Source organism: Trichinella spiralis, assembly GCF_000181795.1.
Source record: "Trichinella spiralis strain ISS 195 chromosome Unknown Scfld9, whole genome shotgun sequence".
NCBI lineage: Eukaryota > Metazoa > Nematoda > Enoplea > Trichinellida > Trichinellidae > Trichinella > Trichinella spiralis.
The window spans coordinates 7,059,300-7,075,344 of record NW_003526948.1 but is presented as its reverse complement, the minus strand read 5'-3'; the positions used below and the strand labels follow the sequence as shown (position 1 = coordinate 7,075,344).

The following is a 16,045-nucleotide window of genomic DNA, read 5'->3' as shown; positions in this document are numbered from 1 at the left end:
TTGTGCAAAGACAAAAAAATTCACAAAAATGTTTGATATTTCAATTATAAGAATTGAATATTTCAACAGCTTATGTCACTTGAAAATTCTTGAACAAAATTTCCATTTGATAAAAATGCAAATTTACAATGATGCATAACATATGCATAACCTCTTGTCATTTCAATCATATCAGTAATTGTAAGTAATAACATTAAAAATAAATTATTGATTCAACTATAGAACTGACTGACTAATAGAGCAATAAAGTAAGTATGGAATATGGACAGTAGAAAAGAAAATTTGTTTAACAAGGTACATGCTATTTATGCCTTGTTCACTACGTCTGTTATTGTCAAGTTTAATATGTCAAAAAAATGTAATTAATAAATAAAATCAGTGTAATGCTCAGTTATACAGAAAAGTGCATGCTGCGAAAAAATGCGTTGCAAAATTTATTGGTCATATGTTTCGATTTTTCAGTTTTAAATTCCAGAGAAATAACAATAGTTTATAGACTTAATCAACATGTTTGATTTTTAAATAGTTTCAATTACATTTTAAAAAACATTTTAAAAATAATAAATTGTGCAATAGAAATGCATATATCATTTATAATGTTTTCTTTTAAATTCATTCTTTCAAATTATCTACATCGAACAGTGATTAATTATAATTTTTGTCTTGTCAATCATCTGACCTGTCAGTCATTCTTTTGCACTGAAATGAATAACATTTAGAAATGATAAAAGCAATTTGCACCTTTGCTTTTTAATTTTCTCGTTATTCATTTTAAAACTATTCTGGAACAGATTCAGCTGTTTACACGGTAAGCACTTTGATACGTACTAACTTTTCGATGGAAAATATTAAAATCTGTTTTGAAATTCATCTGTATACAGATGAATTTGAAAGATTTATTAAAATTTTTTTCAAACTGAGTTGCTTCACATATGTTACTTTATACTCAAAGCGAAATATGTGAAAATTCGCTTTGTGACATCAGATATCATAGTCATAAATAAATAAGGTTAAAGTGAACCATTCGTATCTTTTCTTCCTTTGAAGCCAATTCCTTTAAGAATTAAATGATTTCTTATTCCCACAAGAGAGTAAAACTTTACTGCTTTACTTAAGCTGTCATATATCAATTTTCAGACAAGGCTGATTTGCATAATAGACAAACAATGCGCATGAAGCGCGCGAGTCGAACAAGTGTAACTGCGTTAAAAGTCAACGCCGAATTATCTGTCTCAACTGATACAAATACGAACCGCATGTCGACAAGAACATGAAAAATTCAAATCAAAAAGCCACTTAACTCTCAAAATATCTTACATATTTCATTTATAATAAACGACTCTAATTATTGACCGTTTAAAAGAAATACACAAGAAACCGACAGTTAACTAAACCTTAAAATTTCAATAAATTATATAGATACTATATCGATTCTCAGTTATATATATTATTTGGTTGTGTTAATAAATCACAGACTCAAAATTCATTGTTAGCAATATTTTCGAGTGATTACAATGTGAGCAAAAAAAAAAGAAATATGCAACTTACCAAAATAGGCATCTTGAAATTGTTTACATACATCGTTTTCGACATAAAATAAAAGTCAAACAAAGAAAAATCGAATCAATTTTGTTCAGGCTTTTCAGTAAAAATGCCAGTCGACGGTCAACATTAATCTGCAATTATTACAAACGAAATATAGAAAATTATTATTGAATGCATATACAAATTTGCATTTCAATCATTTAAAACAATTAAAAATATACAGATCAAGAAATTATTTAAAATTGAAAAAGCAATTTAAATTATATTTAAAATCTATATGAATCAATGAGCAATAAATAAAAAAGCCACCTACGTTGTCATATTTTCTGATGAATAAAATTAAAACATTAAAAGTATAACGTCATAATTAGACAAGAGAAAATTCTGACAAACTGACAAATCCAACCGACGCTGTGAAATTCAAAAATGACCTAATTGAAAAATGAAAAACAACCAATTGGACAATGCGCGCCAAAAGAAAAACAACAATGAACCAGAAATGAAAATAAAATAAAAAATACAGTGTGTTAAAATGAATTTAATTTCTAGTGAAAAAAATTTATAAAAATAATAATGAATTAAATATAGAAATAAAACTGAATGATTTTGTGGTAAAAGTAATGAAAAAGTTTTCAATCTAGAGACACTTGGGTCAATTAAACAATCGTTACTGAAACGAAACGACACTAATTTTCATAATGAAGAGACAGTCAGTCAGCATTTAGTATTACTTGAACTATGTTAAATGTGCATTGAAATTGAACGCTATTTAATGATGAACTATAGTTAAAATAAGTTTATTAGTTGAATTAAGCTTATTAAATATTACAATCAAAATTTACAAGATTATTTTCAGAGTATTAAAAATGTATAAATAGTTTCGTAGTCAAATAGAAGTTTTCAAGGAGGCAGGCGCGCCAGTCATAGACAATGTTGATCAGAATAATGAACAGACATATGCACTTAACTTTACTCCATTACTGGCATCTTATTACGAATTATAAACGGATGTTGCAAAATGATTAATTATGTTATTAACTTTGAATAATCTACTTTATTGTTTCAACATTATTTATTATTATTATTGATTTATTTTCCTTTTTATAAATATGAACAAATTTCACTCAAATATTCGCTTAAAACTATGCAATTTACTTTTGCGTTCATCACAACATTCAGTTGTTAACATTTGGTCATTATTTTAATTTGCATGAAATTGAAAATATGACGATCGTTGCTTGATAGATTTAAATTATTGTTGGTTTTTTGTTTCTGACAACTTTTAAAATTGCAAAAACTGCAAACTATAATAAAATGAAATACATTATTAGGACAGAAAAAAAGAAAAGAATAAAGAAACATTTTCAGAGAGGATTCGTTTATCTGAAACTGATTTATTGAGCACCAGTCGTGGTCGATTGCATGATCATTTGAAATCGTGCTAAATTGACCAAAGCAAATGACAGCGACTCAGCTCTGTTCAGCCGATCCGCTTCGTTAGCTGATCAATGGAATTGGCGGAAAAATAGTTGTGCAAATTTTCTTCAGAAATACTTCTCTCGGCACAACTTTTTCTCATGTACAAATACAGTATGAAAAACGTTGACGCTACAAGGATGCTCAGGATGCTTATCATTACGCAGAACATTATGTATTCGCTGTTGCAAGTGGTGGACGGCTGTTGGCTTGAGAAAATCTCTGATTTCAACCAGCTTCCTTCTAGCGAAGTGGCTACTTGTGGAGTTGTTGCTGAAATAAATTTTCAAAAAATTCATACTGTAATTTTTGTAATTTCGTGATAGAAAAATGAAACTGCTTTCAAAACTTTATTCAACAAAATAAAATTATTACTCAGAGGTTGATGACCGTTGGTGTTGAAATCAACATCTTCCGAATCGATGACAAGAATATCAGGTGTAATGACGTCGATGCTTATCTGCTGAGGTCCTGGATGTATTGAGCGTCTTTTGAATCTAGATTCACGTCTAGCATCACATGATGGTGGCTAAGCAAATAAGAAAAAAAATAATATTTTAACAATTCAATGAATAATGTTGTATTTATTAACCGAAAGACCGCGGCATCCATCGTTCAATTTGTTGCAGATTTTGATTTGACACTTGAAATGAACAAACGAGTAATCAGGATATTTGAACACTTCCGTTCTAGCATAAGCTAGTCCCAAATCGTTATTGTACAACAATTCTGGTAACAGTTCACGATCTGTGCTGCAGCTAAATAAACAACATTCGATTGTTCGATGTTTTTCACAAAGTATCTAAGATTGTTGTTGAACAAACTGCATCTTTTGATGGTGAAAATCAAAAGTTCAGAAAAATTATACAAAAGTAACACAGTATATATATATTCAACATAAACCAGTATCTTTGACGTGGAATTTGAAATAGAACTTGTCAGAAATGTTGTAAATCTGTGAAAAATGATGACGAGTCGGAATGATGACAATTTACGTATTCGCTTTGTTGACAATTATTCATTTAACATTATAAATGAAACATTTCTATAAATCATCAAAAAAAAAATATTCATTATACAACTGTGCATTTTAGTCAGGAAAAATTCAAGATTCATTATATCTGCACGTTGCGTTGAATTTGTCAACATAAGTACCACGAGTGCATAGCAGAATTAATCGCGTATGATTTAAAAAAATAAATAATAAATAGTTTTAAAATAAAGTATATAAAATGAAATTACGATGGCAATTAAAGTTTACTTGTAACAATTTTTGCAATAGTTCAAGTTGTACTTTAATGCACGAATATTATTTCTTTTCAGCCATTGTGGATAACTTTAATATTGAAACATATTCTAGCAATATTTTGTAAACATCTACTGTAAGGTGATTTGAAAAATTATCATCTTTTTGAAATTGAAATGTTCAAATTATTTAAACTTTATTTTTTAAAATTAAGTATTTTAACAAAATGTATTTTTCATTGGAAATTACTTGTCAGTCTTTTTAAAATTGCAATGCAAATGTACCGTGTGATAGATAACATTCTAATCCGAATGGAATCAAACGAAGAAGATTCTATTAAGGGATATTTGAAATTACGTAAGTTCCACATTATTTCCGTAGCATATTCTGTTCAGTTTTGTAGCAGAATTCAAAACTTACAATACAGTTCAGAATCTAATTTAACGCCTATACTATTTGAATAAATGCAACAAAAGTTGATTGTTGAAAATTGATCAATTGATAATAATAATAATAATAATAGAAGATCAAAAATCATACCCGTCACGGTCGACAATTTCCGTATTTCGACCCTGTTGATCTTCAACAAAACAGCTATGAACGAGCATGCCATAAATATCTGCACGTATGTGAAAATGTGTTGAATTAATTGTTTGACAATGAAATGGTCGAAATCGGAAATTACCATTATTTCCTGTACATTCCCATCTGTGGAAAACTTCGTCGCCAACTTTAGCCGAACGTACCACAGGTCCGTTGAAACTGTTACTGCGAACAGTATAGCTGCATTTGGGCGGGTCCATTGTCATTTCGATCGACGTGGTTGGAATATGTCTGGAAATGGATAAATGAAGCAAAATGGCTTTTTGCAGTGGATGAATGTGATGGAATGTGGAAAATTCATTTTACCCGACTTCAAATTGAGACGTGACAGTTGCATCAAGCTCAGCGTAGAAGCATCGAATGTGAAAACTTTTGTCGCCGTGCGTGATGAATATTTTGTGAAATTGAAGCACAACAGTGCTGGCATATGTGACACCTTTAGGCGAAAGCTAAATAGTTCCACGGGATAATGGTTGTATGGTATGTGTGTGGGCGTGTGAAAATAGAATGGTTGTACCGCTTACCGACCGGATCCGTTCAGTTCCGCATGCGTTGTAGTCGAGAGTCATCTGCACCTGAGTGGCGTTTTCGTGGGATGAAAGTCGAGTTTGGGTGAAATCTTTCGCACATTCTGCTCGTTGTGAATTGCCTCGAATGAACATACGCCCGTGGAACGGTTTGCTCGTACGAACAGAAACCCGGATTTCTCTTTCTCCGCATTCTACCGCAGGTTCTCCAATAACATCATTGATCGGCAACAAGCCAACGACGGACAATGGCAGCAGCTGAAAAAGCGGATAAATTTAAAATTTTCAAATTCTACACATCCACACAAAGAGAGAGAGAGAGAGGGAGAAATACGTTCCGATATATTTCGTTCTTACCAAAAAGCAGACAAATGTCAGTTGGAGCATAGTCGCTAGTTTGCTAGTTGTATATTATTGCTAATGCTCTTCTTCTTCTTCTTCTTAGTGGCGTGGTCAGCACAGAGATCGGAATTTTATACACTTCCGAGTAGTATGGTGGGGTCCAAGGTTGTAGAGGACAGGTTCTATCTTCTCAAAGGTGTTAGTTGTCACCAGTAGTGTCGTTTGCCTTGCCAAACAACGACAGTAATACCAACATCAGTGACGACAACAACAACAACAACAACAACATTATTGACAGCGACCAGGTTGGAAAAAGCCGAAGCAGCCGTGGAAGCTGAGATAGTAAGTTGTAGGCTGAACGGTCAAAGGGCTTGGCCCAGTTAGAGGTTAGTTAACCTTGTCTTGTGGAAGGAATATCACATAAAGGTGCAGACGTCATTAGTCCATTAGTCATTAAAAGACCGGACGCGACATAATGCGGAGTATTGACCGCAACGACGACGCGTTCACCTCTGGCCTTTGGTCATTAAAAATTGTTGTTGTATTTTCGCTGGTCAGCAAAGCGTGACGGACACGGTCAGCGTAGGTCATTACGAAGATCCAAACGACGTCGTCACACAGTAATTCAATTCATTGTTCGCACTTCTCGACACCTTTTTCAACCTCAACTTAACCAAATTACCTCTTCACTTTAACGGGCCATTTGTTCCATTTTATTTTACGAAAATATTTTCATATAAAAAATAAATTTATTTTTAAAAAAATATTTTTTTTCCAATTTCAAACATTTATTTATGTATGTCCTCGAAGAAAATTTCAAATGAATAAATTTTCACTTTCACCACAAGCAGAGTAGTTGGTTGGTTAGTTTGTTATCTGCATATATATATATGCACGCACGTATTTGAATTATGGAAATTTTTCACAATATCTATACGTGTTGAAAAAACAACACATGTTGTTTGTACACAATAATAACAAAATGAACAATAACAACATAATGTTTAATGTAGTGAAATTGGAATGATTTTTTGATATGATTTTGCTTGTAAATAAATGGTCACAAAAGTAAATTGATCGAACGTGCTTTGTATTCGGAATGTGGTTCTTTCTATCAATTGGACGAGCAGAAGTGGAAATAATTTTTCGCCATCGACAGTAATGGAAGGTTGTTGTTTGTTTGTTTGTTTATTTTCGCTTCATATCCACGCCCAACACCAATGAAGCAGAAAATGAAGAAATTGGTTTCACGGTGTTGGAATTTTTGAATGGAAAAGTTCGAAGTGAAATTCAAGCTCCACGTATTGTCGTCACAATTACATTCAGCCGACGCAAAATTCTCCAATTACATTTACACGACAACCGAACACAACAAGTCTATGCTTATTAAGCTAAACTGAAACAATGGACGAAAATGTTGGGATTGTTTTCGTTTTGTAAAAAAATAATGCAAAAATTGAAAAATAATAATATATACAGCAGCAGCAGCAGCAGCAGTGTGTGTGTGTGTGTGTGTGGGTGAAATTAAACAATGGAAAAATGCCAAGCAACATCAGCAATTTATTGCAATTAAAAACGACTGATTGCACACTCTGATAATCGTCGCGTTCAAACATAAATAAATAAATATCCGATGAAATGTATAAACAAATAAACAAACACAAATAGAAAATGACCAGCTCGAAACAGTGAACATAAAGAGAAAAAATAAAAAATAAATAAAGCGACACAATTGGCAAGGGCTACGGACATGATGAATAATAATAATAATAATAATGGGGAAAATGAATGAACACGGACGAAAAAAAATTTCTTTCCTCTCAACCAGTAAGGCAACAAAAAGCGATCATCCATCCATCCATCCATGAAGCAAATTTAAAAACACAACATGTTATTATTTTTAAATTATTGCACAATAATATACAGATGCAGATGCATGCAGGTATACATGTACGTACGTAGCAGGTTATGGTATGATGAAATGAAATAGTGAAGCAGAGCATAAAGCAAAAAAAAAAACAAACGAGCGAATAGAGAAATTTCTTATGAAAGAAGAAAGGCTAAGCAGACCTGTAATAATAATAATAATAATAATAAGCAAAGACAGCGAAAAATTTGGCGAATTTCGATTGTGGTTTCGGAAATTACAACACGCCAGACAAAGAATAAATAAAATCATCGTAATCAATCAGTCAATAAAATCCTCACCCATTCATCGTGTGTGTGTGTGTGCGTGCGTGTGTTGTTTTTTTCTTTTTGCTTTGAATTGTGAAAAATAAAAGTGAAGGAAAAATCAAAAATTAAACTTAAAATAATACGGAAAATATATTCTGGTAGTGGGTGCTTTTTTTTCCTTTTTTCTTGTTTTTTTTTCCATTTCAACTCTTGTCATTAGTGGCGCGCTTCTGCGCCGTGTTCGACATTTCTCTGTGAAAGCCGCCTGGGCGGTTGATCGGCGTCGGAATTCTCGACGGATAGCTGGAACTTTTCGGTATTCTCGAGTCGGCAGCCGGCACGGACGGCACAAACGACCTGCTGATGGTCTTCTGCTGACCAGCGACCCAACGGCCATCCGATCGGTCCGGCTGATCGCGGTCAACACGCTGGTTCCGCCCGAAGTGGACAACGCACTGTTCCAGCATGGCAATCGTGCTGGCGAGCGGATCGTCGGCGTGCAAATTCGCCCGTTCACTCGAAGAACGCTCGTCGAAAAATCGATAAAGCGACTGTATTTCCGACAGTGCCTTGTCGAATAAATTACCGTAGCCGGAAGTGGCTCCGCGGAGAAAAGCGGATTTCAGGTAGAATTGTTGCAACAATTGACCCTTGAGCACCAAATACGACAGCCAACCGTCGAGACTGTGCAACCTGAAAAAGCAGCACAGACGATCAACATCGTCATCACAGAACAATATCCAAATACTAGATGAAATAAATAAATCAAATTCACCTGAACAATCCCATCAAAAACATTTCCACTTTGGCATCTTTGAACAATTCATTCTTGTCCAAATAATTCACCAAATCGTACACTGGTCTCGTAGCTGGACCTGGTTAATAGGGGGGGGGGGGAGAAAAATGATTTATTTTTTGTTCAAAGCAAATAATTTTTATTCAAACAACAACAACAACAACCGACAGATGCACCTACCCATTTTTGTCGCCGAACATATTACCGACCAGATCGTGTTGGGTACAGTAAGACCATCTTCGAGAAAATTCACAATCGAACAAATCATCCACCGGTACAGAGGACCATTTTTCTGAATAAATAAACAAACAAATAAACAAACTGCAATCCAATTGTCCGTCTATCAATGGTGATCTAAACCTCGTTGGAATAACAACAATCGGGAATGAGATTCATTTTTAACCGATCACAGGAGAGAACAAATTTTCGAACCAAATCTTAAATCGAATAAAAAGGAATATTGACAATTTTGAAATTGTAGTAAATTTCAATTATCGATCGCACAATTGTTTCGCTTACCGGTTTTTTGTCGATAAAGTATTTCACCAATTGCCGGACTGAAACTGCCGGCGTGATCGACCTCATCATCGTCGCATCCTGAAAAGCAAAACAAACAAATAAATAAATAAATAAATAAACATAATTCAACCAATAAAAAAAACAAACCATCTTTGGACAGTCGATGATGATGATGATGATGATGATGACGATGCCGTGTCCAAGATCCAAACCCACAGCCACATTTGGAACAACCAGCACCACTACCACTACCACTACCACTACCACCACCAGAACAACAACAACAACAACAACAACAACAACAACAATCCGAAAAGTCAGTGTCGTCGGATAGTTGTTGCTGCTGTTGGTCGACGGCGAACGGCAACTGCCTGGTGGAAGCACACTTTTTCAAAGCAAAGCCGACCGGCTGTTGATAGTAGCCGTGACCGTATCGCGTGACGTTTTCCAAAGAGAAAAACCGATCCGGCAGAGACCCTTTCAACGGCACCGCAGCTCCACTGTTGTGACAGCAACTGTGGTGGTGGTGGTGGTGGTGGTAGTTGTAGTTGTGGATCTGATTGAAGGGCCGTTCCGATTGGGTAGATGCGCCACAGCTGCGGCAACAGCAACATCGCCGTCGACGGGGACGGAAAATGCCGGTCAGCGCTTCGTCGCCCGAAGAAGCCACGCCCGACGCGACCGTTCGTCGAGACGAATTGCTGCAGTAGGCCTGCGACCAGAGGAACGGCGGTCGTCCGGGCCAGATCGACGCCGGCTTGTCAATACTGGACGGATAGCAACAACGCGAGCCGGCTGCCGCGGCACCGGCACCGGCACCGGTACCGGTACCGGACCAGCAACTGGACGACGAATTGTTGGTGGAATACATGCGCTGCACGTGGTCGGGCAACAGTACGGCCAACGATTCCCAGTCGTGGACGTGAGCCGGCGGCGGCACGCACGACTCGAAACCCGAGTCGCGCTTGACCGGCGGTCGACGAGCGCCGCCGACGGCGACCAGACGACGACGCGCCGGCGGAGACGGGATCAGTTTGGCCGGCAGACGACCATTCGACGACGACCACGACCAAGTCGACGACGACGCCGGCCGCTGCCCGACCGGTGGTCGGTGGAGAAAGTGGGCGGTTGCCGCCGCGGCAGCGTTGCCGCGTGCTTTCGACGACAACTGGTCGAGCAGGGACAACGGGAATGGAGTCAGACCGGGCATCAGACGGGGCAGGGCGAACGGGAGACGAAGAAATTCCAATTCGGGCGCCAGCCGGCCGCCCGCGCACGTCTGGATCGACTTGTCCTGGCACGCGGTCGGTGGCGAAAGCTGCGCCGCAGTGTGGGGTCGCGAGTCGAACGTCGGCCGACGATTCGGCGCCTCCGCTTCAACGCAGCCAGCGGTGGCGATCAGCAAGTTCTGATTGACGTCCACTGGGCAGCGGGAGTTGAGAAAAAACTGACCCCCTTCGAACGGCGCGGTGCGACTTGACCAGCGGTCAGTGTCGACGGTCGTCCGATTGGTATCCAACGTCTGCGACGACTGGGTGCCACCGGTGTGGTAGCCGCTCGATTCGTGCGCCGGTGGTTCACTGCTCGCCACCACCTTGGCACCGATGCTCGTCTGCAACGCATCCGCAACTCTGTCTCGAAAAGCACGGAGCAGAGAAAATTTACCATTCCCAATACCACCACCACCACCACTGTTGTTGTTGTTGTTGTTACTGCTACTGCTACCACTGTTCTGGGTGTTGCTGTGGTGATGATTGTGGGTGTGGTTGCTGTCAGTAGTGTCGACATTGTTGTCCGTGTTGGCTGGACTGGACGAACACGAACCAGTGGTGCCGGAGCTGAGCAACGTCGAAGACGCGCCGGCGCGACCCATCGCCGGTAGGCTGGTGCTCTTCGGCGGCCGACGTTTCGACAAGTCTGCACCCAGACGATTCCAGCTGGTCAACGGTCTGGCCGCTGCTTCGTCCGAGCAGCGACTTTCGAAAGTGAGCACGTAGTCGGCTGGTCTGGCGGCGCAGGCGGCGCTCAAAGCGTCCGGCTCCACGTCCGAACCCCAATCCAAACTGTCCGTCGACACGCGACACGCCCGCCCGGCGGCCCTGTTGCCAGCCGACGCCGGTCCGCAACGTTTCCGCGACGACGTCCAGTTGTCGTTGCGGTCGTCGTCGTCGTCTGCGCCATCGTCGGCACCGGCAGCGGCGCCGGCGTTGGTCGACGCGAGCAACGGTCCGAACAGCGGCGAGGCGGCGAACACGTCGGCGGCGAACGACGACGACGACTGGCCAGCGCCGACTTCGAAGCGGCTTTTCAGAGCGTCGGCGATCTGCTCGCCGGTGAAGTTGCTGAAATCCAAAAACGCCACGTTCACGTCGCAGTCGTTCGCCCACGCCTTTTCCCGACTCAGCCAGGATTCGGTCGGCGAGCGCGCCACGCCGGCGCCGGCGCCCGCGCCAACGCCCAAGCCAGTTACGCCCGAACCCGAACAATTGTCCAACGACGAACAACCGGTCGACGTCGCACCACCGTTGTAATTGTTGAAATGACCATATATCAATTGTATATCTTCATCCTGAATTAGTTTACAATTTTGTAAATTATAAAACGACGACAAATCGAATATTGTCATTTTAAATTTCATCTCACTACAACAACAACAACAATTGGAAACGTTCTTCCCCCCACCCCCTCCATTATACCTGCTATTCAATAAATACCGAAGAATTACAGTATTCTCAAGAATAACTGTTAAGTAGGAATTTTGTTGGGCGAAACGTCGCGAGACGAAAATGAACAATGCCGCTTTGACGGGCCGCCTGATCGATAAATAGTACAACCAGTGGATGGAGTGGACTAAATTTTAAAACAACGCCGAACAGCAGATTAAACGAAAACATCAACCGGAGAATGTTGACGACGCAACGGACAAGATCGATAATTGGAAAAACGTGACAAACGGGTTGTAATTTGAATGCAAACATCGAGAAAATGGAAAAATAAAAAATCAATAAATATGGACCATGAATGGTCAAGAAAAAAAGAAATAATATTATCAATAATTAGTCAATTTTTCACGAAAGCGACAGGCGTTTTTTTTTCAACTGTTCCGTAAATTTTATGCGGTGTATTATTATTATTATTATAATTGAATTTACCAGTGACATGCGAAAATTGTTGTTCACATTTGAGAATTTTCCAATTAAACCTGCCCATCTAAATATAAATTCACTAGATCAATTTTGACCAATAAACGAGCAAAAGTATTCGTAGATGAAAAAGAAATATTTATCAAATTTGATCAACGAGCACGATTGTTGTTTTTGGTGAAGAAATGGAGCAGAAAAAAAAGAACACATTTAAACCGAGCTTCACCACAGACAATCGTGTAGGCACGGGAAAATGAGTAATCGTGGTGGTGGGGGCTTTTCATTTTTTATCCCGTGACGTTGGTGAGCGTTCGGAATGAGAGAGAAACGCCAATCAATCAAACATTGTGATGCGCAACTGCGACGTTGCACATTTGGTTGTGTTTTGGCATTTGAAATTATTTCCACTCGGCCACCGTTAAAGCAGCAACAACAGCAGCCGAGATCCAAAAATGACACTATCCGATACAGCTTTGTTTGAATATATATATATACAGATATGTATGTATGGATGGATGCAAGCACACTTTGAGATGATCGGTCGGTCAACGGTTGAGCGCAAACAGTGAAAAATATGCGTGAAATGTGAAAATTCCATTGTTTCAGTTTCGAGGAAATGTCGTCAATGGAAAGGAAAATGAAATTTGAATTGAAATTGGAATTTGATGACGTTGCGCAATTTGAATCTGGAATCGAATCATCGTCGTGGCAGATTATCGTCCAAAGCTGAGATCGAATTCCATCCCAAACCAAACGACAGTGGCGGTGTTGGTTTCAAATTTCAGCTCTGATGGACAGACAACAAAGATTATCATCACCGACAACAACAAGGATAAAAATTCGTTTTCCCAACAAAATAAACGATGATGAAATCGTCGGTCGTCGTTTCAAGGATGGGATGCGTTGAGGGAAAATTGAAAAGCCAATAAAGTGAACAGAACAAAATCGAATCGATCCATTGAAGTGTGCGCATTGGAGCAATGGACATTGAACAGAGTGGTCGAATCACTTCGTCCGTCCATCGTACCGATTGAAAGAATCAATTCTCGCCGTCTCTTTTCCTCATCCAGCTTGAACCGATGCTGTAGTGGACGGGTCATTCATCCCAAAGTACTCGACAAAGCCGAACCATTTCGTTCATTAGCGACCGCACCAATTCCACTGGCCGCCCATCTGCCCCGTTTTGCTGTACGCACTTGCATTCAATTGTTCAACGAACGACAATAATGCAAATTCAAACCAAACATCGACTCTGCGTCATCAACAATATTTTCTTGCTCATTTTCCCAATACTGCTTGGTAAAAATCCCAAGCAATCCACAATTTTAACATTTCAAACAAAATATGTTGAACACTTTTGACCAACAGCAGCACTACTACTACTACTACTACTACTACTGACTATTATTACATATATGCTGCTGCTGCTGCATAGGCAACAACCAATTTATGAAATCAAAAACATGTCACTGACAAGCGAAGAGCAATTCACAACAAGTGCTGCTGCCAACTTCGTCCTTCCACCTCCGATGAAGTTCCCAATCAAAAGAAGAGCATCGATAAATTCAAAACAAAAAAAAAATTATAATAATAACTTTCTCAACTATATCCACCAACCAACCAACCAATCAATGCTGAACATGCAATCATGTAAATTTCAATCCCTTCCCGACAAAATTGCCGCATTAACTGATTAAAGAATACAGTTCAAGAACATTTCCCACAGTTCAATATAGTAGTCCATTTTCTTTCATTAAACATATCGACATCAAATCGTCAACATGATGATGGTAAATTTGATCATTTCAATGGCCATTTGTAACAATTTTCTTCGTCGATATAATAAAAATCTCCCTCCTTTAACTGAAACCGCATTTTCAACGGCAATTCAATGCAGTCGAGATTATTATTATTATTATTCTCATCATCCATTTCGGCGCCAATTTTCTTCTGTTACCTTTTTCAATGTCATTTCATAGCAATTAAACAAAACTGAATAATTTAAATGAGGCAATTTGTTTTTTTTTCCATCCTCTGCTTGCCAGTTGAACGACCATCATTTTCAAGAACAAACTCGCGAACGAAAGCGGACGCTGTCAATTAAAATAAAACATATTCACCTTTAAACGTTCAAGCTTGACGTCCTTCACGGCCGAACGAGAATAAACGTACGCTGCTTGCTTGCTTGCTTGATGGGCAAATTGCAAACTGCTTCTCACTCGCATGCTACATACACACACTCACACACACACACACTACACACATACACACGCATTCACAAAGAGCTAATGCTGATTTTCTTCTTTTTCCAATCAGAGTATTCAATATTTTTGCTGTTTTTGTTCTTTCTTCTTTTCAAAAATCAACACTTGAAAATATCCAATCATCGAATCCAACTGGTTGCATAATTCCACCAAAAAGCGGAAAATTGCATAAATCGACGACGAACAAACATTGATGTGAACATTTTGACTGATATATATTTATATATATATGTTGTGCTGGTTGCCATTTCCGGCCTTGCATCAGTTGCAGAGGAAAATGAAAATTGATCGTTCATTACACGATCGTTGAATGAAAAATACAACTACTGGAAAACAATGTTCATCTAGAAACGGAGCTAAGCAGCTACAACTGTGAGCGGAAAGTGAAAAACAAGGAAAAAAACCCAACTAACACAAACAAATAATAACTGCACATAAATCGTGTCAAGAACCCCCCCCCCCCAATCCTCTCTTCCCCCGAGACGCACATGATTATAAGTAACAAAATAAAACGAGCAGTAGTGCAATGTTGACGATAACAATAACAACAATAATAATAATAATAATAATAATAATAATAATAATAATAATAATAGTAATACGCTCTAAATTACCAGTCTTGGTGGTTGAATCGATTTTTTTAATGGAAAATCAGAAAAGCAAGGATTTAACATTCAAGTATTGATCCCTCTCACTCTCTCTCTCCTTCTCTCTGTTTTGGCAAAGTGGAAATTCGCAAGCATACCTGTATGAAAGAGCCGTCTTGGGAGGATCTGTGTCCAGGGCTGGCATTCAAATTGAAATCCATGTTTTGGGTAGAAGCAAGACGGCGCCGCGGCGCGTACAGAGGCGACGCCGGTTGTAGCGGAGACGAGCCAAAACTGTTCAAATTCTGATGGTCCTGTTCGATGTGCCTCGGTGAAACAACGCGGCACACGTCCATCCAAAACTGCGATGGATCACTCGCGTGCCACGTCCTCAAAACAACCAAAAATAACCAACTAATTCGATTAACAACAATAATACAAATCAACAATTAATAATGAAAATTATTTTATTGTAGCCAATTTTCATCTGCTAGTTTATATGAAGTTGAACATTCGCAACGTTTTCAATCAAAGAAAGCAGTAATGCTGCGAAGCATTGGAAGCTGCCGATGCGAAAAGCGGCATAGCGTCAGGCACTGGCAAAGAGGAAGAAGCGAAAATGCCGCGCAATTCGCAAGACAACAAGCTGAGAATTCGGCTATACGCCTGCTCATTGGACGCTGATCATGCACAACTGACGCGTCCGGCGACACCACTGACACATTGTCAGAGGCGGGCGATCGATTGCCATTCCTCATCCACAAACGCACTGCAATAATTCGAAACAAGTCATCGCTTCGAACCAATTGTTCGATCCCACGA

The 16,045-nt window shown here is 39.1% G+C and overlaps 7 protein-coding genes across 7 annotated transcripts; 4 read left to right on the top strand and 3 right to left on the bottom strand.

The window, feature by feature from the left end:
• Positions 1–261: 261 nt before the first annotated feature.
• On the top strand, positions 262–1,274 carry Tsp_10338 (sodium/potassium-transporting ATPase subunit beta-1-interacting protein 3). Its single transcript, XM_003372533.1, has 2 exons — positions 262–358; positions 1,138–1,274. The coding sequence occupies exons 1-2, from the start codon at positions 262–264 to the stop codon at positions 1,272–1,274; spliced, it is 234 nt and encodes a 77-aa protein (XP_003372581.1).
• A 1,751-nt stretch (positions 1,275–3,025) lies between these two features.
• Tsp_10337 (conserved hypothetical protein) lies at positions 3,026–5,784 on the bottom strand. The gene is made up of 7 exons (XM_003372532.1): positions 5,755–5,784; positions 5,395–5,655; positions 5,177–5,319; positions 4,808–5,101; positions 3,614–3,779; positions 3,397–3,550; positions 3,026–3,294 (listed from the first exon to the last, which is right to left on the bottom strand). The coding sequence occupies exons 1-7, from the start codon at positions 5,782–5,784 to the stop codon at positions 3,026–3,028; spliced, it is 1,317 nt and encodes a 438-aa protein (XP_003372580.1).
• Positions 5,785–5,817: 33 nt separating this feature from the next.
• On the top strand, positions 5,818–6,307 carry Tsp_10336 (hypothetical protein). The gene is given in 4 exon segments (XM_003372531.1): positions 5,818–5,904; positions 5,956–6,081; positions 6,093–6,125; positions 6,200–6,307. The coding sequence occupies 4 exon segments, from the start codon at positions 5,818–5,820 to the stop codon at positions 6,305–6,307; spliced, it is 354 nt and encodes a 117-aa protein (XP_003372579.1).
• Positions 6,308–7,527: 1,220 nt separating this feature from the next.
• Positions 7,528–8,669, top strand: Tsp_10335 (hypothetical protein). Its single transcript, XM_003372530.1, has 5 exons — positions 7,528–7,629; positions 7,666–7,681; positions 7,843–7,978; positions 8,135–8,467; positions 8,513–8,669. Exons 1-5 carry the CDS (start codon positions 7,528–7,530, stop codon positions 8,667–8,669), a joined length of 744 nt encoding a protein of 247 aa, XP_003372578.1.
• A 217-nt stretch (positions 8,670–8,886) lies between these two features.
• Tsp_10334 (hypothetical protein) lies at positions 8,887–12,207 on the bottom strand. The gene is made up of 5 exons (XM_003372529.1): positions 12,128–12,207; positions 11,955–12,042; positions 9,377–11,798; positions 9,230–9,307; positions 8,887–9,002 (listed from the first exon to the last, which is right to left on the bottom strand). The coding sequence occupies exons 1-5, from the start codon at positions 12,205–12,207 to the stop codon at positions 8,887–8,889; spliced, it is 2,784 nt and encodes a 927-aa protein (XP_003372577.1).
• Positions 12,208–12,688: 481 nt separating this feature from the next.
• On the top strand, positions 12,689–13,102 carry Tsp_10333 (hypothetical protein). Its single transcript, XM_003372528.1, has 3 exons — positions 12,689–12,847; positions 12,870–12,937; positions 12,979–13,102. The coding sequence occupies exons 1-3, from the start codon at positions 12,689–12,691 to the stop codon at positions 13,100–13,102; spliced, it is 351 nt and encodes a 116-aa protein (XP_003372576.1).
• Positions 13,103–14,727: 1,625 nt separating this feature from the next.
• On the bottom strand, positions 14,728–15,579 carry Tsp_10332 (hypothetical protein). Its single transcript, XM_003372527.1, has 2 exons — positions 15,382–15,579; positions 14,728–14,844 (listed from the first exon to the last, which is right to left on the bottom strand). The coding sequence occupies exons 1-2, from the start codon at positions 15,577–15,579 to the stop codon at positions 14,728–14,730; spliced, it is 315 nt and encodes a 104-aa protein (XP_003372575.1).
• Between the last annotated feature and the right edge of the window lie 466 nt (positions 15,580–16,045).